This window comes from Lissotriton vulgaris, chromosome 3_1 (genome assembly GCF_964263255.1).
Source record: "Lissotriton vulgaris chromosome 3_1, aLisVul1.2, whole genome shotgun sequence".
NCBI classification, from domain to species: Eukaryota; Metazoa; Chordata; class Amphibia; order Caudata; family Salamandridae; genus Lissotriton; species Lissotriton vulgaris.
In genome coordinates, this window is record NC_141689.1 from 153552356 (window position 1) to 153579679 (window position 27324).

The window sequence follows — 27324 nt, forward strand, 5'->3', positions numbered from 1 at the left end:
ATACATGTACTCACTCATCATATGTACTCATACACCTATACATCCTGTTACACAATGACACTCATCCATAGAGTTACTCACACACAGTCACAAATGTAAACAAAGTATCAAACATCCATTAAATTGCACATACAGTTATACACACACACCAACACACTGCTGGTACAGAAACTTACACATACTTACTCTCGTAAGAAATCACTTAAAGTAACACAGACTAATTTATACAGGAACTATTCCAATCTCTCACTCTCACATATACTCACTTATATACACCAAAACTCACATATACTAGTTTAAAACATATGTAGTTACTCATAAAGACACTATTGAGACAGTCATTCACTCACTAACACACCCATAAGCACACTCATCCACCCATACAGTCCTGCACACATACTGTCTCAACACATACAAACAGTGATGCACTCATTCATGCATCTATGCACTAAAAATAACCATACAGACACTCATACTGATACTCGAAAAACAAACTAATAACCTATATAGACACTCATGTAGCTACTCACCAACACATGCAGCCACTTGTACACAAAGTGAGAGACCGATACAGATATTTACAGATTTAAACATTACACACTAACCCATGTATTCACTAAGATACGCTTAATCAGTCCGTTATACAATCAATTTTACAAAAAAAATCATCCATTTAGACACTTATACACCCACTTATTCTTCCACCGACCTTGAGATATACATATATAAAACCTATTTAATTTTCAGAAAAACACACATTCATTGGATGACGTCATAAGTGATGTCATTTGAGATGTCATCAGTGATGTCATGAATGATGTCACTGACCATGTCATGAGTGATGTAATATGTGATGTCATCAGCAATGCATTGCGGGTGCGCGAGTTATAGTTAGCTGAACTAACTAGAAGAGTGAAATTTCAATGGTTTTGTACGAGTGAAATGTCCAGCTAACCATAACGCCCCTGAAACCTATGTTTTTTCAGTGAATATATATATATATATATATATATATATATATATATATATAGATATATATATAGATATATATATAGATCTATCTATATCTATATCTATATCTATATCTATATCTATATATATATATATATATATATATATTCCCTACTGGCGGTCGCCAGTAGGTATATATAGTTAGGACCTAGCTTCCATAGGAAATCTGCAACATTCTATTGGGAATAACTTTGGCGCCGGTTGATGAATCATCGCAAATTTCTCAAAGAAGATGGCCCGCTCCGCTCCTTCCCTGAAAGTTTTGGGGGGATTCGGCAAGTGGGGGCTGAGAAAAAAGGGGGGTCTCAAAACCTGTTTTCCCCATGTTATTTTCCATAGGACGATTAGACACGGCTACAGCCCGAACGGCTGAACTGAATTACACCAAATTTGGCAGAGAGGTAGAGTTCGGTTCGCAGATCGCCCTTTTGCTTAAATGGTGTAAATCCCTCCAGTAGTTGTTAAGAAAATCGAATTTGAAAAAATGTATATATCTATAGGCGCGCACGGTACGCATACCGTACGCGTACCATGCACGCACGGTACGCGTACGTGCGCGGACCTTCGCGTTTGCGAGCTGCATTCTGATTGGCTGCCAATGTCTGTCAACACTCCAAAACAAAAATTGTTGGCAGCCATCTTGTGCCTCGGTAGACTGAGGCACAGGAAAGCAGAAAAACAAACATGTAGAACTCAAAAAGGGGGCAGGTTAGAATCACCCTGACCCCCTAAGGCCTGCTCAGGGGGTCCCACAAGGCCCCCCAAAAAATTATTTTTTTTTAAAAATTTGCGGGGTACGTGTACCGTGCGCACATGGTACGCGCACCCCGTAATTTTTTGAAAAAAATTAATTTTGTTTTGGGCCTAGGGGGTCCTTGTGGGACCCCCTGAGCAGGCCTAGGGGGTCAGGGTGATTCTACCCTGCCCCCTTTGCGTGTTTTCCACCTTTGTTTCACTGCTTTCTTGTGCCTTGGTTCTACCGAGGCACACAATGGCTGCCAATACTTCCTGGTTTGGAGTGTTGACAGACAGTGGCAGCCAATCAGCATGCCTTCCCAAGAAAGCTGCATGCTCATTGGCTGTCAACACTTCTAACTAGGAAGTGTTGGAATCCATCTTGTGCTCGATAGACCGAGGCACAAGAAAGCAGAAAAACAAACGTGAAGAACACAAAAATGGGGCAGGGTAGACACACCCTGACCCCCTAGGCCTGCCCAGGTGGTCCCACAAGGACAAAAAAGGCCCAATTTTTTTTTTTTAAACCTGGTCTGTTTTTTAAAAAAATTACCCCCCGGGGGACCACATCGCGGGGGCATAGTGATAAAGAAGTGTCAGGGGTCCACAATTCCCCCCACACTGCAAAGCAACGCAGCCCCATTGCGCATACTGGAGGCTTCTGGTGGGCTAGTTGGCTCCCAGGGACCCCCAGTATGCAAGCGGAATTAGTTCCCCCTCTGCAAACTCGGCCGGGGGCTGCGTTGCAGAGAGGTGTAAAAAAGGTGTAGCCTCATTACACCTCTCTGCAATGCAGCCCATTGGCGCATCCAGGTGGGCTAGTTGCCCCCCAGGGACTTCTAGTATGCAAGGGGAATTAGTTCCCCCTCTGCAAACGCGCCCGGGGCTGCGTTGCAGAGAGGTGAAAAAAAGAGTGTGGCCTCATTATACCTTTCTGCAATGCAGCCCCCTAGTGCATACTGGAGGTTCCAGATATGCTAGTTGGCCCCCAGGGACCCCAGTATGCAAGGGGAATTAGTTCCCCCCCGCTGCAAACACGCCAGGGGGCTGCGTTGCAGAGAGGTGTACAAACATTTTTTTTCAATTTATATTAAAAATATGTAATGTAACTTAAAAAATAATATATCTAAAAATAAATAATTTATAATAATGTAGTAAATCAGTATAAAAAATATAACAATTATTAAATTTAAAAATTATCATTTACAAAACCATTGAAATTCACTGAAAAAACCATAGGTTTCAGCCATGTTATAGTTAGGAATTAGCATTTAAAAAACCTTGCAAATTCACTGAAAAAACCATAGGTTTCACACACGTTATAGTTAGGAATTAGCATTTTAAAAACCTTTGAAATTCACTGAAAAACCCATAGGTTTCAAACATGTTATAGTTAGCTGGACATTACTGGTCTAAAACATATGTACTTACTCATAAAGACAGTATTGAGACAGTCATTCACTCACTAACACACCTATACACACATTCATCCACTCATACAGTCCTGCACACATGCTGTCTTCAAAACACATACAAACAGTGAGTTACTCATTAATGTGCTAAGTAACATCCCCCACCAAACCATGTAAAAACTCTGACACTCATACTGATACTCAAAAAACCAACTAATAACCTATATAGGCACTCATGTAGCTACTCACCAACCCATGCAGGTACTTATTCAAAAAATGTGTGAGACTGATACAGATATTTACATATTTAAACATTACTCACTAACCCATGTATTCACTAACATACAATTAATAAGGCAGTTATACAATCAATTTTACAAACAAGTCATCCATTTATACACTTACTTACCCATTTATTCTTCCATCGGCCTTTAGATATACGTATATAAAAAAATATTTATTTTTCAGAAAGACACACATCCACTGGATGATGTCATCAGTGATGTCATGAGTGATTTCATTTGAGATGTCATCAGTGATGTCATGAGTGATTTTCTTTTTGTTGCCTTGGGGGTCCTGTGGGATCCCCTGAGCAAGCCTAGGGGGTCAGGGTGCTTCTACAAGGCCCCCTTTTTGAGTTCTAAAACTTTCAGAGCACGAGCTGCATGCTCATTGGCTTTCAACACTTCAAACCAGGAAGTGTTGGCAGCCATCTTGTGCTCGGTAGACTGAGGCACAAGAAAGCAGAAAAACAAACGTGTAGAACACAAAAAGGGGGCAGGGTAGAAACACACTGACCCCCTAGGCATGCCCACTCTACAGGGCGCGTTTGCACAGTTTAGATGGGGAATTAATTCCTGTTCAATCCAGAGGTACCCTAGAGGACATTAGTCCAACAGGTATCTCCAGTATGCGCCATGGAGCTGCGCTGCAGAGTGTTGTAAAAAGGGGGCGTGCCTTCTGAACACCTGCCTGCAAAAATATAATAAATCAGTATAAAAAAATAAAAAAAATTTTAAATTGTCATTTAAAAAACCATCGAAATTCACTGAAAAAAACATAGGTTTCGGGCCTTTATATAGTTAGGCTGGGGGGGTCCAGTCCAAGGTGCTCCTTCCTTTCCAGGCGCTTTTAGATATGGCGCCCGTGTGGCGTTAGGTCCCAGCTGCCTCAGGGACCTAGGCTGGCCCTCCTTTCTTCCTCAGGGGCCAGGCACCAGAGCAGCAGGTACTATTGGGCCAGGTCAGCAGTTAGTGGGAACTCATCAAAACAGGGCGGTAGGCTTTCACCATCCTCCACTGTACCATGGCCCTCCTCCTACACAGCAGCCTGAACTCCTGCAGTGGGGCTTCCGCTAGCCCTGGGGACAGCAGAGGGGTTCTAGTAGGGTGCAGGGCCCAGCACACAGGCCCAAGTGGCGGTATCTCCTGGCAGCAGGTCCCCTCAGGTTCATGTTCCTGCTCTGTCTCAGCACATGGTGGCACATCCTCCTTATTTATAACCCCCTCACCCCACCTCTCAGACAGTGCCAGAAGCTTCTGGAATTCTCTGGCGAACTGGCTCAAACTGGGGGAGGAGTAGAGCACCCTGGGTGCCAGGCTTTCCCTCCAAATGCTGGAATTGCTGAGTACCAGACAACTAGACCGCTAACCCACTGCAGTCAGGTGGCACAACGCACAGCCATGGCATCCATTTTAGGAATTAGCAGTTCACCAGGGTACATTTTTTTGATGGGGATTGATAACTGCTCACACCATTGCATTACATTGTCACAGTAACCAGGGCATCTCATACTTCACATGGCCTATACAACTTTATTCACCATGGGGGAGACATCCTACAATAGGGGGGTAAAAAGCAAAACATTTTTGGGGACAATGCTCAAGTCCAACACAACTCCCCCCAGCCAAAAGCCAGGGTAGACCAATCATTGCCTTGATGGGCTTCCCTGCTTGGGGTGGAAAAAGGTGGACGCAGGCCCACAACTACAGGAGCACCTGCAGTTTCTTCTCCACTCTGGAACCCGATGGTTCCCTCTCGGAACCCTCCCTTCACCAACCAAACCATCCAACTGAAACTCTCTAGCAGGATGTGGCAGGACTGGCCTCTAGGGCATCCAGAGGTCTCTGGCCCTTGTTCTCTCACAGAGTGGGAGGATTTAGCCCCAGGCCAGTAGTAGCCTTTTACCACTCTCCTCCTATCAAACTGCCACTGGTCCTCCCACCTGGGGTTCGAACCCTTAGGCTGACCAGCACTCAGGTGCGAGGCTCTCCTCCCCCTACCTCTCCTTCTGGGGTTCCGCCCTCTCCTCCTACGCGGCACACCCTCAGAACACCACTCTCTCCCCAACCTAGAGTGTAAACCCTTAGGTGTAACAGGGGCAAGTCCTCCCTCCCCCTGCACCCCCTCCAGAGTTCCGCACCCTCCTACCTGGAATAGTACCCCTGGAAGTCAATTCTGGGGGGACATTGATTACAGACGTCCCACCCGCCAGGTCAGGCAACCCCTGTCCCTGGCCTCCCAACCCAGGATCTACGCCCTGTGGCTGAGCCGGGGCCAGAAGAGAGACCTTCCTCCCTCTGCACCCCCTTCAAGAGTTCCGCACCCGCCCACCTGGAGAAGTACCCCTGGAAGTCACACCAGTAGGGACCTTGTCTACAAATGTCCCTCCCTCCAGGTCAGACAACCCCTGAACCTGGATCTAAACCCTACTACTGGCCAGACCCCCGAACCACTGGAGCTTCGATTACAGATACTCTGGGTTCTCCTGACACAGGGGGATCCCTTTCACTGGAAGGCACATCAGGACAGCATAGGCTCCCAGCCTGGTTTTCCCTTCTGAAACTCTCCAGGCCCTGTGACTGCGGTTGGGGCACCTTGGGACACTTCCCAGTCTCACTCCTTCCTGTAGATAGGATGTGAGACCCTACAACCCTCTCACTATCCTGGGACCTAGCTGGGCTATTCATCACCTCTCTCGCCTCGCTGGGTCGGAAGATCCCTGCACCACTCCCTTCAGGATCACTCCCCAATGCCCTCTTAGACTCTCTGGCACTTACCCCAAGGTCTGCCTCCCGTGCAAGTTCCCTGAGAACCACACTGCAACAGGTGGTGACGCAGACTTGGGAAACAATTCCTTAGCATGTGCTCCCTTGTAACTGCATGGCACAGCCCTCCCAATCCTCCACTGCTCTACTCACCACCCAATCCTCCAATGCAGTCCAACACTCCTCCGGAAACTCACCCCAGGACCTGTGGGACAGCTTTCCCCTGCCCCTGAACCCCAACACGCCCCCCTCTTCCTGGAAATCAGGCACAGTCTCCTGGGCTCTGGGAGTGGGACTCCCTGCGCTGGAACCACTCTCGCTGCCACCCCTGGATCCCATCCTCACTGGTGAATCCAGACCACAAAAACCACTCTCAGGGGACAACCTAACCACCTGAGCTAGTCTCTCCCTGGCAAAGGCCCTCTCTGCCTCCGCCATCCTCTCCTGCGCTAGGACCTTCTCAGTCTCTAGCGTCTTCTCTTCCACCCTCAGCTGCGATAATTCTTTGGAATGCTCAAACCTGAGCTTCTCCAGCGCCAGCTGATGTTCCCTTTCTTCCCTCCTATCTAACCACTCTTCTGGGGACAGGGAAAGGGATGGGGCAGTGCCGGCTGGACTGGACCTAGTGCGGGACTCCCTGTCTATGGTGTCCTCATCAGCCACTGGCATCTCTGCCCTATCAATTTCTTCCTCCTCATCCTCAAAGTCTCCACCCTCCAGGGTTATGAACTGGGAGCCCTTCCTCTGGTCTCTACCAAATCCACCCTTTAAATATGCGGAGGGTAATCGGACAGGATCCAAAGCGCTCTAAGGGTTCCCCCCTCTTGAGGGCCTCACAGAGAAATAACTTCCTGTGAATGTTGCCTACTAGGGATATCCCTCTCTCTCGACAGAAGTACATCACCTCCTGCTCGGTGTATTCCATGAGGTCGTCCTCATCATAAAACAACCCCATCATGACAAGGTACACCGGGACACACCACCCACAGGGCAACAAGGGGACACAAGTCAAAATCACTTTTAGGAGGAAACAATAATCAAAAAAAAATAATCCCCACAAAAAGACTGTGATTACTCTTTAAAGCTCTATTTGCAGTGTAACCCGTGGCCGCTGTGGTACTGCACAAACACAAGTCCTATCCCACCGCTGCCACCAATGGTAGAAATGGGGTTGCCAATTCTACGGGGGGTAGCATGGAGCAGAGCGGGCAGGTCAAACTCCTGAGGACAAGTGTGAAACATCCATGCAATACCCACAGACGACACACACCAAGCACAGCACAAAAAGAGACAACACCGGTTTGGATGAAAAAGAATAACTCATGTATTGTCTCCAACCTGCAAAAGTAAGTGTAATACGGAGTCCCCGCTAATCGGGAACTCCAACATGGATCCCAGCGTTTCTTCCCAGGAGCCGGCGGTTAGCGGTCCAGTGGAGGAGAGGCGCCCGCCTATGACGCAGACGCCATAGTGAAAGGCAGGGACGGTCGGGGGCAGAGGAGAATGACGGAAGAAGAAACAGCAGACGGGGAATCCACTACGGAGCCAGGTGAAGAGAAGGAGGACGCGGAACACGGTGAGGAGAAGCGCAGGAGAGAGGAGGACGCCAGAGTGACCGGAGGAGACCCTGGTGAAGCCGCCCATCAGGACCGGAGAGACGCTAAAGTATCCGGTCGTCCTAAGGAGGGAGAGGATGCCCCGATACCCCTTACTGCGGTCCCAGAGGACCGCAGTCCCAGGCAAGTGCACTGGCTAGTAGCATTAAAGAAGCTGACAGAGCGGGGAGGAGGGAGAACCCAATTCAAAGAAAAGGAGGGGGAAGGAGCACTAAGGTCTGAATGTGCCCTCACTTCCCTTTCCCTCACGGTGGTGACATCCTATAGATTGGTGATGGTGGCACTATCATAAAGAGACAACAAGGTTTCAAAGCAACTCAGTATTTTTTTTTTGTTTTATTTTATTTGCTGCTGTTTTTCCTCTCCATGTTGGAACGACAGAGTTATCGCCATGTCCAAAGAATCCTAAAGAAAGAAGAGGAACTAAAAACCAGGACTGTTTCTCCGGGACAAAAGACACTAGAGACTTTTCTCCTTTTATTTTGTTATGTGTTTATGGGCTCTTATGAAGATAGTTTCTTATTTTTTTGGTTACATGGTTCTTAGAGTCTGCTAAAAACTGTTAGTTTCTTATTTTTTTGGTTACATGGTTCTTAGAGTCTGCTAAAAACAAATATAAAATAAACAGAACACTGAGTTTAAGATACCTGGCACACAAGCAAATTGTCTCTCCTTTGTTTTCCTTGACTCTCTGGGTATCAGTTACAGGAAAAACCCACCCTGTTTTGACACCAAATACAACAGTAAGACACAGTAATCACAGTGGGGCGCAGCAGCAGCCTCTTCCAGCTGCGCAGCGCTTGGGAATGCTAGCGCTTAGTGGTTAGATAGTCCCAACAGCCAGCCCCAGAGTGCCACTTCTCACCTCCTGGGGGGTCAAGTCCAACGTGCTCCTTCCTTTCCAGGCGCTTTTAGATATGGGGCTCTTGTGGTGCAAGTTCCCAGCTGCCTCAGGGACCTAGGCTGGCACTCTTTTCTTCCTCAGGGGCCAGTGACCAGAGCAGCATGCTCTACTGGGCCAGGTCAGCAGTTAGTGGGAACTCATCACACAGGCCCAAGTGGCGGTATCCCCTGGCAGCAGGTCCCCTCACGTTCATGTCCCTGTTCTGTCTCAGCACATGGTGGCACATCCCCCTTATTTATAACCCCTCACCCCACCTCCCAGACAGTGCCAGAAGCTTCTGGAATTCTCTGACGAACTGGCTCAGGGGAAGGAGTCGAGCACCCTGGGTGCCAGGCTTTCCCTCCAAATGCTGGGATTGCTGGTTACCAGACAACTAGACCGCTAACCCACTGCAGTCAGGTGGCACAACGCACAGCCATGGCATCCATTTTAAGAATTAGCAGTTCCCCAGGGTACATTTTCTTGATGGGGGATTGATAACTGCTCACACCATTGCATTACATTGTCATAGTAACCAGGGCATCTCATACCTCACATGGCCTATACAACTTTATTTACCATTAGGGAGACATCCTACAATAGGGGGGTAAAAAGCGAAAACATTTGGGAGAAAATGGGCCAAGTCCAACACCCTGGGAGGTGGGTGGGTTGCTTATGACTTTGATGAGGATACCCCTGGAAGAGAACTAGGATTACAGGCAAGTAACTTATGCTTTTCTTCCAGGGGATCCTCATCAAAAGCAAAAGGACTTGAATCGAGTAGCAAGCCCATCCTTTGTTCCTGCAGGCAAATGAGAACTATAACAGCAGCAATATTAACAAACCACTTTGAATTAATTTAGCATTGAAACAAATTTCTCAAGGAGGCTTAGTCTACTTGAGTATCTGCTCTGAAATCAGAATCGAGACAATAGTGACTTGTGAAAGTATGAACTGATTTCCAAGTGAGTGCTTTGCAGATCTTAGTCATCGGTACATTGTGTAGAAAAGCCACTGTAGCTGCCTTTTTCCTAGTGGAATGTGCTTTGGGAGAAGCCAGAAGGGGTTTATTTGCCAATCGATATGCCAGCTTGATGCAATACACTATCCATCTGGAGAAGGAACACTTGGAGGATGGGAAACCAGTTCTGATGGCACCTTAGTTTAGATATAACTGATCAGACTTTCTAATGGTCTTGGATTTATTGAAGTAGAATTTCAGAACTCTCTAATGATCAAGAGATTCTTCTGCTGGCGTAGATGGATTGGGAAAAAAAGGTAGTGATATCGTATGAGTTACTTACCTTTGGTTACGATATATATGGTAGAGACGATTCGAGCCGCAGATTCCTTAATGTAGAATTATCCCCAGGCGTGAGACTGGTTCGGGATTTTTTTTCTTGCCAAAGCATCTCTGCGCGCCGGGAAGTGGTACCATGTGACTCCGCCCTGACGTCCGCGGGCGTGACGTCAGCAAGGTCACATAAGCCCCTCCATGGCACGCTGACGTCAGTTTTCTTCTGAGAACCTTTACGCACCACAACGCGGAGCCATCACAAACAAAAACTGAGAAAATATGGGAACAGTGTGCGAAAAAATCGGATAAACAGAAAGGGAAGAAACTAATGGTGAGGAACAGTACCATTTGGGAGAGTGCCAGGCACAGTGGCATGGAAAGTCATAGAAGGGAGAAGCAGAGCACAGCTACTGGAAAGCAGTCCTGCAGTTAAATACAACATCCTCCATGGGGGCAGAAAAGCATGTGAAAAATGTCACAGCAGACGAAGAGGCCTGCAAATACAGACTACAAACAGTGAAGGACCACAATATACCCCAAGACAACACCAGCAAGGGGAGGCGCATCCCCTATAAGAGCTAAGGGCCAAGGCACAGCCAAGGGACCTAACCCAGAGGTCTGCAGAGGAGGCAGAAATTGCAAGCAATGAAAAGGAGGAAGAGCATGAGCAGGCTCCACACTGGAAGTGCAGGGACGCAGAAGTAGCCATGAACCCACCAACCACCCACCAGAAAGGAAGGAGGGGATCAGACAACAGAACGACGCACCCCACTAGGGAGGAAGTAAGAGAAGCCATTCGCAGAAGAGACAACCACCCGGAGGCAGGCGAGTGCAGAAGACCAAGCTAGAGGTCATCACAAAAGGGGGAGGAAGGGCGGGTCGTGAAGGAATCTGTGGCTAGAATCGTCTCTACCAGATACATCCTTACCGAAGGTTAAGTAACTCGTACATCTTATTTATTTTATTTATTTATCGTAATTTTTAAAGCGCATCAAATACCCATACGGGTGTCTCGGCGCTACTGTTACAGATCATCACTTCAGTAGGGGAAAGATTAGGAGGTAAACAGCCAGGTTTTGAGACTTTTTCTGAATTTTAGCAGCGTGGGGGCAGTTTTAATGTGGAGTGGGAGAGTGTTCCATAGTTTGGCGGTTGCGATGGTAAAACATCTGTCTCCCCAGTTAGTTTTTTTTGTCCGTGGGACTTTTAGTAGGTGGGCTGATGCCGATCGTAGTGTTCTCTGATGTTCCACTGGGCAGAGAGCTTTTTTTAGGAACAATGGTCCGGGATTGTTCAAGGTTTTATATGCTATGCAGAGTGCCTTAAACTTTATTCGGCTCCTGATGGGGAGCCAGTGCAGTTTTCTGATGTAAGGAGAGGTAGAGGTGAATTTGGGGATGGATAAAAGAATTCTGGCCGCGGCATTCTGCACCGTTTGGAGCTCATTAAGTACCTTTTCTTGAGCATTCAGCAAAAGGGAGTTACAATAATCTGTTCTAGAGAACACTAGGGTACTGATCAATGTTTTACCGGCGGATTGTGGTAGGTATGGGAGAAGTTTCTTTATTTTCTTTAGGATAAAGAAAGCCGAGGATACCACAGAGTTGGCATGGTGGAGGAACGTCAATTTGTTGTCGAAAGTGACTCCCAAATTTCGTACCTTAACCACTGGCTGAGGGGGCGTGCCCATCTGTGCTGGCCACCACTGGGGGGACCAGGCCGGCTGCAAGCTCCCGAATGTCATCACCTCCGTTTTGTTGGAGTTCAACTTGAGGCAATTGGATGACATCCAGGAGCCTATCGCCTTCATCCCTTCTTGAAAGTTTGCCGCGACAGATGTTCCGTCATTGTGCACTGATAGCACTAATTGGGTGTCGTCGGCATACGTTGTAAGGGCAATTCCATGAGATTTTATTAATCTCGCTAAGTCCGACACATAGATGTTGAAAAGTGTCGGACTTAGCGAGGAGCCCTGTGGAACTCCGCAGGGGAGGGAAAAAGTTTTGGAGGTGAAATTGCCCATCTTAACTGTTTGTGGGCGGTTGGCTAGAAATGAGGCGATAAGGTCTTTGGCCTTGTCTTTGATGCCTAAAGCTGAGACACGGTTGATCAGAGTGACATGATCAACCGTGTCAAATGCAGCAGAAAGGTCCAGTAGTATTAGGACCGCCGCGCCTCCTTTGTCCATGGCTGTTCTGATCTCATCAGTTGCCTTGAGCAGTGCAGTTTCGGTTCCATGGCCCTGTCTAAAACCGAACTGAGTGTCGTCTAGAAGGTCATTATCATTAATGTATTTGGAAAGTTGGGTATTCATTACCTTCTCGAAGATCTTAGCTGGGAAGGGAAGGCAGGCGATGGGTCTATAACTAGCAGGGAGTACAGGGTCCAACGTTGGTTTCTTGAGGAGTGGTTTAATAATTGCCTCCTTCCATACTGATGGATAGATGCCTGTTGAGAACATGGCGTTACAGATAGTGGATAACGCGGGGGAGATGGCTTCTGGGATAAGATTCAGAATAGCTGGAGGGCAAGGGTCTAAGGGGGATCCTGATTTAGTACTGATTACCAGAGGTTGGATTTGGTTTTGATTAGTCGGTTTGAAAGAGGTAAAGCTGACATTATTGTTAATAGGAGATGATGTCAGGGTGGGGGGAGAGGATGAGTGGGAAAAAGTCAGAAAAATGGATCTGACCTTGTCCTCAAAGAAGCCAGCCAAATCGTCTGCTAGGGATTGAGAGCCTTCAAGTCGTGGGGCAGGTGGGTTGGACAAATAAGTAACCACCTGAAACAGTTCTCCTGCTGAATTTTTTGCCTGGTTGATTTGAGCGGTATAGTAGCGACCTTTCTCTGAGTTTATGAGTTTTTTGTAAATGGAAAGAGCGTTTTTATAATTTGTTTTGTCTGTGGGGTTGTATTGCCGGCGCCACTTCCTTTCGAGGTTCCTACAGTGCTGTCTCTGAATTCGGAGGGGTTCTGTAAACCATTGTGCTGATGGTAATTTCCTGTTTCGACGTGAGTTTTTGATTGGGGCTAGTTTGTTGCAGGCCTTGATTAAGTTGTTTAAATAGTTGGAAGAAGCCAGCGTAGGGTCCTGCTCGATGGGGATGTGGGTTTCTTGCATTATCTCTGTTAGCTGAGATAGGTTGATATGTTTCCAATCTCTATAAGTGGATACTGAGACGGAGATAGGAGGGGGTTTAGTAGGGCTTACTTCGATGGAGAAGCAGATCGCTGAATGGTCTGACCATATCAGAGGGATTACTTGGGTGACAGTTATTAGGGGGTTGTTGGTAAATAGACCGTCCAGGGTGTGGCCTGCTTGATGAGTGGGAGATTCTACTATTTGCATCAGGCCGGCGGCCGCTAGATCCGTGATTAGCTGTGCAGTATCCGGGTCATTGGAGTTTTCTAAATGAAAATTAAGATCACCTAGCATGGTGAAATAAGGGGAGCCTGCGGCCCCTTCGATTATGTATCCTAGGTTGGCTAGGAACTTAGATCTCGAACCCGGAGGTCGATAAATTAGCATGCCCTTAAATGATGATTTCGCAGAGAGGCCTAGTGTAAAGAGGAGGGCCTCGTATTCGGGACATGTAGTTTGTACCGTGGAGAGTATAAAGTGGTCTCTGTATATTATAGCTATACCTCCACCTTTTTTTATGGGTCTATCTAGTCTGCACACGTTATAGTTAATAGGGGTAGCAGCTTTGAAATCTGGACCGGAGGCTTCATCCCCCCAGGTTTCAGTAATGAACAGCAGATCCAGTTTGTAGGTATCTATTAAATCGGCAATTTCAAGCTTGTGTTTGGGAAGCGATCTTGCGTTTATGAGCGCTGCTAATATAGGACGTGAGGCTGTGTTGGTCAGCTTAGGAGTGTCCAGTGTGCACGTAGGGCAGTAGTGAGGGCCCATGAGAGGGTTGGTATGCCTGAAACATGGAGGTACATGGGGCCGTTCCGCTACGTGTCTGAGATTAAAAAGTTCAGCAGCGGTATAGGTGTATCTTACCGGATTAGCTGCCCGTGGTGGAGTTGAAGCGGCAGGGTAGGTGGCCCTTGGCCCGTCCTCGGCGCGGACGAGCGCAGACGAGCTTGCCTTATGCGCGCCTTCGGCGCGCATTCGTCGCGCCCGCTGCGCTCGTCCGCTGCGCTTCCGGTTGCCGTACATATTTTATCATCAGTTCGAGTGACGAGGTAAGGGGGCGTGGTCAGCGTAGCTGGGCGAGCCCTCGGCAGAGGAAAGGCGTCGTTACCCTGGCAACAGTCTACCGCGTCAGCCTCCAATCGGCTGGGCGGCGGTCTGCGCGCTCGAGGGAGGTCTACGTAACAAAGTTTTAAAATCACTTAATACACAATTAAAAGGGTTCCTATCTCCCGGCTTTCCGCCTCAGGAGTGAGTTCTGTAAACGCCTCGCGTGTTGTCCGCGAGCGTTCTTGTAGTGCGGGAAGGGGGCGTGGTCAGCGTAGCTGGGCGAGCCCTCGGCAGAGGAAAGGCGTCGTTACCCTGGCAACAGTCTATCTGATAGAGACTATTACGAGACTACTAGCCCCAGATTCCTTAACGTAGAATAGATACCCTTGCAGTACTCAGAAGGGAGGAGGGTCTGCTGTAGAACCTCTCAGTAGGAAGGAACACAGAACCCCAGCAGGGGCGTGTAAAGGGGGCAAGAAGGGCAGCTCAGCCCCCCACCAAGCAGAGGGAAGCAAGGGCGAGGGGAGGCCAGGACACCCCCAGGCTCAGCCAAGGGACCAGGAACATCCACCAGAAAGCCCCGGAGGGACAGACAACGGCAGAGGAGTAACGAGGAAGAAAGAATCACCTCAAACTCTAAGCGCGCCTGCCGGAAACTCGAAAACATGTGGCTCAGCGACAGAACACCCGCCAACAGCGCAGCCCACAAAGACGCCATCCGCAACCATCACCACCTCATCAGAACAACCAAAAGAGCCTCATTCACAGACCGCCTCGACAACAACGCCCACAACAGCAAAGAGCTCTTCAACATCGTTAAAGAATTCTCCAATCCCCGCTCCTGCACCAACGACATCCCGCCGTCGCAAGCTCTGTGCGACACCCTCGCCGCCTTCTTCCACCACAAGATCACTGACTTCACAACAGCTTCAACACTCAGATCATCCCAACGCACCCCACCACGTCAAGCACACCCAACCCCACCGACCACGACCTTCTGACCACATGGACCAACGTGAGCACTGAAGACATTATCGAGACCATGAGCACCATCCACTCAGGCACCCCGTTGGACCCTCTCCCCAACCACATCGCCAGCAAAGCCAATAGCCTCATCGCACCCCACCTGCGTAGCATCATCAACCTCTCCTTCGAAACCGCCACTTTCCCTGAAAGCTGGACGCAGGCCGAGATCAACGCCCTCCTGAAGAAGCCCAAGGCGGACCCGAGCGACCTCAAGAACTTCCGGCCCATCTCCCTGCTTCCGTTCCCAGCGAAAGTCATTGAAAAGACGGTCAACACCCAGCTCACCCGCTACCTAGAAGACAACAACATCTTGGACCCGTCCCAGTCTGGCTTTCGCAGCAACCACAGCACCAAAACCACCCTCATTGCCGCCACAGACGACATCCGAATGCTCCTCGACAACGGCGAGACAGCAGCCCTCATTCTCCTGGACCTCTCCGCCGCTTTCAACACCGTCTGCCACCAGACTCTCCGCACACGCCTCTACGACGCAGGGATCCGAGACATGGCCCTAGACTGGACCACCACCTTCCTCACCGACAGAACCCAGAGAGTCCTCCTCCCCCCGTTCCAATCCGGAACCACCAAAACCATCTGCAGCGTCCCTCAGGGATCTTCCCTCAGCCCGACGCTGTTCAACGTCTACATGGCCCCCCTCGCCCGTATCGCCAGACAACACAACTTCAACATAATCTCCTACGCCGACGACACCCAGCTGATACTCTGCCTCACCAAGGACCCCCTCATCGCCAAATCCAACCTGTACCAGGGGATAAAGGCCGTCGCCGACTGAATGGAGGCAAGCCGTCTCAAGCTGAACTCGGCGTGGGATGATTCCTGGTGGCCTCCGTCCATGGGAACCCCCCGACACCGACCAATCACGCACGCAACCTAGGGATCATCCTCGATTCCCCGCTCAGCATGACCAACCAAGTCAACACAGTCTCCTCTGCATGCTTCCGCACCCTCCGTATGCTCCGCAAAATCTACAGATGGATCCCAATGAACACTCGGAAAACAGTCACCCACGCCCTCATCAGCAGCCGACTAGACTACGGAAACACCCTCTACGCCGGAGCCCCGGCCAAACTCATCAGCAGACTCCAAAGAATCCAGAACGCCTCCGCACGCCTGGTTCGAGACGTCCCTCACAGAGACCACATCACCCCCCACCTGAGAGACCTGCATTGGTTCCCCGTCGACAAAAGAATCACCTTCAAACTCATGATCCACGCACACAAAGTACTCCACAAGACCGGCCCAGCCTATCTCAACAGCAGACTCTCCTTCTACGCACCCAACAGGAAACTCCGCTCTGCCGACCTTTCCCTGGCCGCCGTCCCGCGCATCCACAGAACCACCTCCGGGGGCAGATCCTTCTCCCACCGCGCCGCCAAGACCTGGAATGCCCTCCCCCTCCACCTACGACAGACTACTGACCTCCCGGCATTCAGAAGACTGCTCAAGACCTGGCTCTTCGACCAGTGACTGCAGCTCCCTCCCCCCAGCGCCTTGAGACCCTAGCGGGTAGGTAGCGTGCTTTACAAATTACTTGATTGATTGATTGACCCAGTGCCATGGCCGTAGTCGCAGCCTTTCCCCTGGTGGAATGGGCCCTTAATCCCTCAGCGTTGGCGATGTGTGGTGATGGAGGGCTTGTAAATTACTACCACCTTCCTGCGATTTCACGCAGGTGGTTTTTCATGCCATTGTGTCACTCGGCCACCTCATGACCCGTAATCCACCCCCCTGCAGTACACTCCCGCTTTGGCTCACAGGCGCTTCACCCACTCAGTAAGATTCAGGTAGACACCTGGGCAGAGTTGAGGTTCTTTCTTCTGCCGCTCCTATACTATTAACCTTAAAGGTCACCTTCACTTAGAACCCATCCTTCCATTTCACTCTCATATTTACTATGCGTGATTTAATCCAATTATTTAAATGTCACCTAATGATACAGTTTCAGAAACTGTCAATGCTCTGCATTACTCTCACTTACGACTCAAATGGTGTTTTACTATGCATAGTCATGGTTTTGGGACCATTGGTTTGTCTGTTAACCTTATAGGTCACCTTCACTTAGACCCCATCCTTCCATTTCACTTTCATACTTATTATGTGTGATTTAATTTAATTAATTAAATATTACCTAATTATATAGATTCAGATACTGTCAATGTTCTGCATTACTCTCACTTACGACTGGTAATGCCTCAAATGCTGGTTAATTCTATAGTGTCAGAGTAATACTTTAAATGCTGGTTTACTATGCCTAGTTTGTCTTTTCATCTATATCCTATCGGCTCACATGTTTCTTGTCCTGATGATAATCTCCAACTAAGGAGATCGAATCGCCGTCGACTTTTCGCAACCAAAACTCCTTTAATACTACTTTATACTCACAGAGTTTTGTAATACGTTGTTATTGCGATGAAATTTGAAGTCACCATCACTTATCACTTCACGCACCTTCACGTTTTGTGTGAGCACCAGGACTAGCTCCTTAATGTTGGATGACAATCCGTTTAGGATGTTAATAAATGTGATGTCACCTTTGTTACCTTGTGTCCCTTCAAACATTGTTTTTCCGATGTTGCTGGTTGTCTTGCTCAACCACTAACCTAGATGAAAGCTACACCTTAATTAATAGTAGCCTTGTTACACAAGGACCTTTTTGGCCTAACTCAGACCATTTTTTTTTTAAACTACAAGATGGAATGGGGTCCCTACCTTTGGCAAGAATGATGTCCAGGTGAGACGCACCTTGTCAGGAAAGGACATAAGATAAGGAGGCGAGCTGGATAACGCCTGCAATTCACTCACTCTCCTGGCCGATTATAATCGCCACTAAGAAGGCTTTCTTGATGGTCAACAGCCGGAGGGGACAATTGTGCAAAGGCTCGAAAGGAGAGCACATCAGATAAGTAAGGACCAAATTAAGGTCCCACAGTGGCATAACAAAGGGTGTAGGTGGAAATAAATGAACCAACCCTTTCAAAAATCTATTTACAATAGAGGAATTAAAGAGGGGACGCTGGTCTGGGAGCCCCAAAAAAGCAGACAGAGCAGAAAGGTAACCCTTGAGAGTTCCCAAAGTAGAGCCCTGCTGGGCAAGGGTATGGTCAGTAGAACGAGGGTCAATAGACCTTTTGGTACAGTATAGTACAATTTTCTGCCAACGGCAGGCGTATACCGACTCCGTAGAGGGACGCCTGCCCGCCAGAATAACATTACAGACCTCAAGAGGAAGGTCAAAAGCCATCAACTGCAGCCGCTCAATCTAAACGCATGGAGGCAGAGTTGACAGGTTCGGGTGGAGAACCCTCCCCTGCTGCTGTAACAGGAGATCCTCCAGAAGCGGCAGCCTGTACGGAGGATTGACACTCATTCTCAGTGTGAGAAGTTGGCCTGGTATATGATGTTCACTATTCTACCTTGCACCAGTCCAAACAACCCTTATGGTGATGGTTGTAAAGTCAACCTTTTAGACCAGCTATCCTAGAGGTAGCATGGACAAAACAGTCTTAGGCTAAAAGACTCTTGAGGACATGTAAAACCCGCTGTTTTAGCATATGTAACCCCTTGAATATCAAATGAAAGGACACCACACAGGATATATATAAAATATATATGTATTTATTTACTAACACACTCCTCTGAACTCTTTATGAGATCAGAGGCAAAAGCACATAACAAGTTACACTTAGAAATACTTTAAATAGCACAATTTACAGTTAGGCCCTAGGGGCGCGTAAAATGATATACTAAGTAAGTGGTATAAGAACCACGACTTGGGAAAGGAGAAGGCCTAGAGCATCGCTGGGGCTACACTATCTGACCCTTAGGTTAGGAGGAGGAGGCCCACAGGCGGCGTGTGCAGAGTCAGTACTCTCACGCGAGAGTCAATAGAAAGTCAATAGGAACGTAAAAGGTAAGTAATTGAAGATTTAGGACACTTCCGGTCTAGTTAGAAGGATAAAACTAAAAACCTAGACATTTGGATAGTCAATACCCTTGAGATCACCAAAGTACTCGCGTTACCTCACCCACAGGAAGCGGGTGCATAGGTGTGAAGATGTGTCAGGTCTCGCCGTTGAAGTCTATGGAGCCTGTGAAGAAAGATGCTGCAGGCGACCAGGAGGAAGATGTCCGGGTGGATCCAAGGGTGGATCGAGGATGAAGAGGACCTGAAAGCAGAGGGGACAGTGTCTAGGTCACTAGCCAGTGACCAGGTGGAACCAGGAAGGAACCAGACGTCGTCGAGGAGCAATCAGGTGCTGGGGTGAAGCTTGTAGTTGCAGCCACGCGGACCTGGAGAGGAGCTGTCCCACGAAGGTTCTCGAAGATGGAGGGGTCGGCTTCAAGATCGGAGCCAACAAGCCTAAGCAAAGGCAACCCACGCACGATACACACAAGGCTTCTGATGCAGACCAGGAGGGTCTGAGGTACTTCACCGTTTCAGGGAAGCAAGGGCCAGTCTGGAGCAACCAGACCAGCCATGGAGTTTCAAAAAGGATCGTCGCCAGGGGCTACTAGTCAACGGGCCAGCAACCGGACAACGCGTCGAGCAGAACACAAGCAGAAGGGCCCCACACAGATCTCGTGGAGTGTGGGGGCTGGTCTTTGTTGCAGGTGGAGCTCGGTGTCGGGGTGTCTCAGTCCCCAGTGCACAGGTTCGAGGAGGCCTCAGGAGCTGCGCTGTTAGCAAGTTGCAGACTTTCCAAGTTACCTGCTTCCACTGGTCCCAACGCCTTCCACAGGGCTCAGCTATGCTGGAGTCGTGCAGTGGGGTCAGAGGGATCCGGGAGGCGAGGTCTTGTCAGGCTCTGTGCTCGGGTTCCGGCGGGAACAGGGACAAAGCAAGCCGTAGCGTTGCTGGATGGTGCTTGGTTGCCCAGGGTGGTCACTCCTTGGCCACAAGGGAGATTTCTTCAGTCTTCAGTGAATGTCGAAGGGTCCAGAGTTTCGTCTTCAGTTGATTCCAGGATTAATCTAAAGTCTCCTGGGTCAGCTCCTACCTTTATACAACTAAAGTGGGCTGGTTTGCTCACTAGGTCCCTCCTATGGGTGGGACCAGGAAGGGGGTGGTTACACCTCCTTTCCTTTGTGCAATTTCGCGCCAGAGCTGGGGCTGGAGTGCCCCAGCAACCGGTTTGAACTGGTGTATGCATGGAGCACCTAGAGTGCTCCAGGCAGTGTCTGATTCTATTCAGCCCTCCCTGTCCCAATACACATCCTCCTGTCTCCCCAAGCAGTAAACCTATTGTCCAAACCTCCATGACTGGAAGGACTCCCAGCACCAGGAGGTCAGACTTGTGTCTGTGGCAGCAGCATCCATTTTTTGATGCTGGGGCTCTGGTTAACTTTAACCGGGATAGTAAGAACTAACATGTCTTCTCCCTCTAGAAGGGTGGAATGCTACCCCGTTGCCAGAATTGGCGAGGGGGTAGTATTTCAAAGTGCATGACACCTTACACACCATCTTTTGATAAACCCAAATCAAAGTTAGCATTAACCGCGAGGATTATAATGCACTTAAGAGTATATGGTATGGCAATATCATAGAACAGCTATTAGGACATGGTTCCGAAAGCTGCAGACAGGCTCAGCTCATGCTACAGCACCATCTCACACAGAACCAAGCACTCTGCCTTCAGGATTGTTAAAGCCTGCCATAGGAGTGACTTATAGGTTACTATGTGTCTATATGTAAGTAGGTATAGGAATACTACACCTAAGCAAGGGGTGATTACACGACCTTGCCCCAGCTGAGTGATCAGCCACTTGTGTCTATTTGAGTGGCCAGCCAGGGGTGGCATAATACATGCTGCAGCCCCTGGTAGGCCTTGGTTACACCTATGCCCTGAGTACCTAGGGTACACTTTTACAGTGGCTGACAAGGTGACCCAATTCCCAATTGTGTATGTACCTAGAGTACATGGCTTGAATTTAGAGAGAGTGCATCTGGTCTGTGGGTCTGATTAGCAGGCCCACAGCCACATCTAAGTCGAAAACCAGTAAAACAAAAGCAAAAAGTGGGGGTGACCATAGGAAGCAGACCCTACTCGCCTACACTCAGAAGCTCTGGATACCATCCTCTCCTCGCCCAGTCCAGAGCCACAAGGGCGATAGCCACCCTGGAAACTGCAGCACGCAGTATTGCTGACATTGTGGGTTCTCTTCGGATGCGAACAACTGTAACTGAGGTTCCCCCACTATTTAAAGAGACCTTGTGCCACCTCTGACTGGAGACGCCATTCAGAAGGCATAGATGGCTGATATTGTCCGCCCTGGCGTTCAGAGAACCTGCCAGTTGTTGAATCACCAGGTTTATGCCCTGATGTTCCAGCCATGCCCAGAGACACAGGGCCTCTCGTCAAAGGGTCCACGATCCCACCCCACCTTGCTTGTTACAGTACCACATGGCGGTGGTGTTGTACGTGAACATCTGCACCAACTTCCCCTTGACAGAGGGAAGGAATGCTGTCAAAGCCAATCGAATCGCTCAGAGAGCCAACAAGTTTATGTGGAGCCCCATCTCCGCAGGAGACTAGTGACCACTGATCTCCGCCTCTCCCATGTGGCCGCCCCATCCCAGAAGAGACGGATCTGTCACAACTGTGAAATCTGGTTGGGGAAGGGAGAGAGGTCTGTCACTGACCCAACCGCGATTCGTTAACTACCACTGCAGATCCTTCGCAATTCCTTCAGAGATCTGAACCACGTCAGTGAGATTTGCACACAGGAACTTCATGTCCCACTGCAGAGCCGGCATACGCCACCTGGCATGTCTTAACCAACAGGCTGCAGGAGGCCATTAAGCCCACAGCCTCTAAGTACACCTCACCAAAATCCAGGATAGAGGCTGAAACATAGAAATCATAACCTGAATATCCTGGACTCGCTGCTCCGCAAGATAAGCACGAAACTTCACTATGTCCAGAACAGCTATGATGAAAGGGAGCGTCTGAGAAGGAGTCAGGAGTGACTTCGCCACATTTATACAGAACCCCAGCGAATGCAGGACGTCCGCCATAGTCTGAAGGTGGGAGATGACTGCCTGGGCGAGGATGCCTTTAACAGCCAGTCGTATAGGTAGGGGAAGACTGACACTCCTAACCTGCGTAGCTGAGCTGCAACCACCGCCATCAACTTGGTGAACACTCGACGGGCACTGGTAAGGCCGAAGGGGAGCACGGTAAACTGAAATTGCTTGTGGCCTTCCTTGAACCGCAGGTAACGCCTGTGGGCCGGCAGGATGGGAATGTGAAAATATGAATCCTGCATGTCCAACGCCACCATCCAGTCTCCTTGGTCTAGGGCAGACAAGACCTGAGCCAATGTGAGCCTCTTGAATTTCTCCTTTTTGAGGAAGAGATTGACTGTCCAAAGATCTAAAATGGGCCGAAGCCCCTTGTTCTTCTTCGGAATCATAAAGTTGCAGGAATAACAGCCACCACCTACTTCTAAAACTGGGACCTTTTCTATAGCTCCCTTGGCCGAAAGAGCTGTAACTTCCCCTTGGAGCAACTTCAAATGAGTTGGGAGGGGGAGGGGGGATGATGAAGGGTTCTTCCGCCAACTCGAGTGGTGTGGTCTTGCAGAGGCGAACTACGACTGCTTGGAGGCAGCTCCGGCGGAGGGCAAGGACGCCGACAACTTCTGGTTTCCATTCCTAGGTCCGAATGAGCCACGTCCACGTTCCCTCAAGGATTTGGAAGTCTGCGCAGGACAGTGGCTGGGATAGGGTTGACGTGGCGGGAAAGCTAGACTGGCCACGAGGTGTAGAAAAGAGGCCCAAGGATATGGCCGTAGCTCGGGAGCCTTGAAACTCACTAGGGCAGAGTCTACCTTATCCCAAAAAAAGACGAGTTCCATCAAATGGCATGTGCATCAAATTTGCCTGGACATCGCCCAAGAAGCCAGTTTTCCAAAGTCAGGCGTGGCGCCTCTAAGCCACTATTGTGGAAATCTGTCTGCCTAGCAAATCTGTTGTATCAAGGCCAACACTTATGGTGAATTTTACTGCAACTCTCGTGTCCTTAACTGCCTGAGAGAGCACAGCCTCGGCCTCTTAAGGGACTTGTGTCAGCACTTGCACAACCGTCTCCCAAAGGAGTGGGAGAAACGTCCCACTAAGCATGCAGTATTCACTGACCGCAATGCCAGGCTGGAAGAATAAAACATCTTACCACTGAATCCAGCCGCTTGGATGCCCTATCTGGAGGGGCTGAAGGGAATGTGCCCTGGGATGTAGACGCCTTCACAACCAAGCTTTCGAGGGTGGGGTGTTGGCTGAGGAACTTTAGACCACCTGGAGCTGAGTGATGGTGGCACGCAATTGTCCTATTCACAGGAGCCCATGTGCTAGGCTTTGACCACGTGCTTAATAGGTTCAGAGATGTAAGCCCCAGGCTGAAGCACTTCGATCAGGAGATTAGTCCTGACCTGAACGGAAGACAGCTCTAGTCTGAGTACCTTGGCCGTCTTTTTAACCACCATGGCATAAGATGCCCCCTCCTCCGAAGCCACAGTCGTCCAGTCCACTGGCTTACCCAAGTTCCCCACACCAGCCCAACTGCTTTGCAGAGTCATCCTGGTGTTCCAAAGGGTCACTAGACCCCTCCTATTCCTCTACCAAGCCTAACAGATCCTCAAAGTGTTCAGGCGACAACATAGAACCCCTGGAGTTCAATAAGCATCCAGTGGAGCAGTTCCGACTCTGTGCCATTGGGGATAAGGATGGGGCTGGCACCGGCAGCACCGACTTCAGGTCCGTTGTAGGGGGAGGTCACGACGGCACGACCGGCATCGACCCAGATAAGGAATCGGATCCTTGAGGCCCCACCGGCACTGTGGCCGGAACCAACTGTGTCGACTCGGATGGGACCCTAGAGCTCACCAGATGGGTAGGTCCGCTCAAAGACACAGAGCATGGCCTCGAAAAATTCTTTCATTTGAGTGGGGGGGGGGGGGTCACTTCAGCTCCCGGAAAGAGAGGGAGGCGCGTAGTCGACCCCGTCTCCGCAAAACCGTGTCTAGAGCGTCAGTGCTCCTTACCTCATTCTTCGACGGACGATAGTTGAGGTAAAGATGAAGTCCGCTTGGAAGTTTTCATCTTCTTGTGCCTCTTACCTGAGTGTGCGGAAGACCTCAAGTGGAACGAAGATGACTTGGGGCTTCGGGAGTGGTCCAGCGTCCTCCTCTTCGATTCAGACAGGGACCTACGCGGAGTCTCGCAGGATGGTGTTGACTGCCTGGCCGTAATTAGCTTCATAGTCCGCCCCCGCACGTCCTTCAGAGCCATAGCATGACAGTCTGAACACAAATTTGAATTGTGGTCGCGCTCAAGACACCAGAGACATACGAGGTGGGGGTCGGTAACTGACATCATGAGGTGACAAGCACCTCACAGCATAAACCCAATCTTCCTCAAACCCATCCTAGCACACTAAATGGAAAAAAAAAAATCGAAGTCGACAAAAGTTGAAAAAGGGCCTGTCAAAAAGCAACCGAGGGGTAGCTTACTGGATCTGCACCTAGCTGGCGCGGAAAGGAAACAACTTACGTCCGCGTGACTGGTGGCGGCCTACAGAGGTGACCGCGAAGTCATAACCGATGCCGGTACGAGGAGCTGAATGGTGTCACCCGACGGCACACGCAAGGGGTATTGCTCAAGCAAAAAATCACGGATCCAGCCAGACACCTGGGACATTCAAAGGTAAGGAATCTGCAGCTAGAAGTCTATCAGATATAATTTGCACCCCAGGAAACAGCTGGCATTGACATACTGGAGCGCTAGACAGGCTGAGAACACCCGCTTCCCATATGCCCATATGCCTCAATGAGTTTTGATTCTTTGACAGGAGTTGAGGGAAAATAATTGGGGTTCACCCTACTGGTGGCAGCCTACAACACCAAACATTCTGGTATGGGGTGCTGCATCAAAAAATCAGTGTTGCCTGGAGCCAGTCTGTGACGTCTCACAACCTGTCTGGTCAATAGGAAAAGGTCTTGACATAGATGTCCATAAGGGTGCCATTCATGGCTTCATTAAATGGAAGTAAGGATTCTAATGAGGCTTTTCTCTGTGGTAGAGATGAGTGAGCCAACAAAAAAACAGGGCGAACTGAGCCAGATCCAATACAAAGGTCTTTCTTGGCTCGTAGAGCTGAGCATGAGCCAAGCCCTGAAAATGTTTGCTACGTAAATCATACAACTAACATGATAAAGTCTCTCCAAAATTCCAAAAAAATGTGCTTTTACATGTGTAAGCTTTGACATTAATACCTTGCATTATAGCACTGCACTGGGAAGTACTTATTTAACTATTCATGCCCCTGCCTTCACCCTGAGGATAGGGTCATTAGTAAACTGAGAGGGAAGACAGTTGTCATGTAAACCCTGTATGTGGCCCAGATTTAAAAAAAATAGAGCAACATTATATTCTCAAACATAATAGGCTTTTGTAAAGCAGGTATTTTTAACTCATGTATTTTAAGGTGTTTTCATATGGGATAGTGAAGGAAAAGGAGGACTGGTAAAATAAAATATTTGCCTATGGACACACAATTTTGTTAAGAGGGGAAACTGTGATTATTTAGGATTTTCTGGTTTCACTTTCTACAAATTAGCCACTAAATAAGAATCCATTTTTCTCTCCTTTTTACCTCAAATGTCAATGCTTTGTTTTGATGTCTTTGTGCAAAAAGGTAGAGGGTCGGAGGCAGGCAAAAGCCAGATGACAGCTCAGCTCATTATTGGTTCGAGGTTCTAACAGGACCTCAAGCTGAGCCAGGGTTCAGGCTCCAGGCTCGAGCCCTGGTCGAGCTTTTAGAGGCTCGCCCACCTCTACTCAGTAGCAAAACCTCTGTAAGTATGTTGGCTTTGACTTACAAGGTTGGGAGCTGCAAATCACAAACCTCTGCTGCACATCACATTACCTCTTCAAAAGAAGAATATTCTCCAGTTGGCAGTCCAAGGAAGATTCAGTGTTTGGGAAAGTGCCCAGCCCACTGACTGCCTTCAAGTCCATATTGAAGTTGTCATCATCATAGTGTTGCTCTGTTGGTGTGGCTTCGGAAAACAACCTATGCCAGAGTCAAGATAATTTGGGGTCGTAATCTGATAGCCCTATAGGAACGGGGTCTTCCTCCAGCATTGATGTCAAAAGAACGAGAATGGATTCCTGTGCCAAGTTGAAAGTTATCTCAGACATCAGAGCGGATACCTGGCACGTTCAAGAGGCACAGAGGGCCGGAGGGTATCCCAGCCTGCCCTGACCCAAGATACACCAGAGGGAGCCAGGAGTGTGCAGAAAATTTAGAACATGGTCTCCCAAAAGACCTCAAGCTGTTGAGACGCCACTGATGGACAAGGAAACTCGGGGTGCAACAGAATCATTTGCGAGCTTGGCTGCTCGGCAGGGGGTGGGTAGCAGCACAGCGAGGCAACCTGACATCCTTCCAATTTCTCAGGTTGAGGGTGGCAGGGGTGGGACAAATCCAGATTGGCCTTCTAATGCTTCCCTTTGACATGCAGGGGCATAACTGTTCAAATCGTTCAGATATTTGAAGGCGAGGAATCCATAGTTGGAAGTAACGATCAGAAAGACCATCTCCTTTCTTCTCTCTTGCACTGACATACCTTAGATTTGAACTTTTTACTTTTATGTACATTTTTTTATGCTGGACTGCTTTAAATATAATAAAATCAAAAAAGAAAAGAAGACATGATCTTTTTTCACATAAGCTCTGTAACCTGATTGGACGGGTTGATATGAGGTTCTCTACTATTTGAGAGGAAGAAGGAGGATTATTCAATGAATTTGCTTACCGTTTGATCTGTAAGGGGTGGCAACACAATCATCTTCTCCATGGTGTTCATCACCACTCTCCACAGCTCTTTAAGAACTCGTTTCAGCACAGTCTTCTCACATACTGTAGCAAAGAGTGTCAAGCTGCAGAGAACCAAAAAGAAACCAGAAATTAACAGAAATGAGGGACAGAGGGCCTGGTATTTTCAGGGTAAGAAGGCAATTACTTAACCTAAATTTTGCTCTATATTTTATTTTTATTGCACATAAAGTTTGAAGTGTATCACATA

The 27324-nt window shown here is 48.8% G+C and overlaps 1 protein-coding gene across 4 annotated transcripts in view; it reads right to left on the reverse strand.

Annotated features, from left to right (window-relative positions):
- The window catches only part of UNC13B (unc-13 homolog B), a 3024149-nt gene that overhangs the window by 262247 nt on the left and 2734578 nt on the right, over positions 1 to 27324 (reverse strand). For all 4 annotated transcript variants that reach the window (XM_086960243.1, XM_086960242.1, XM_086960241.1 and 1 more), the window contains one exon: positions 27055 to 27178. In XM_086960243.1, coding sequence (XP_086816369.1) covers positions 27055 to 27178 — 124 coding nt within the window. The remainder of the gene's footprint in view (positions 1 to 27054; positions 27179 to 27324) is intronic.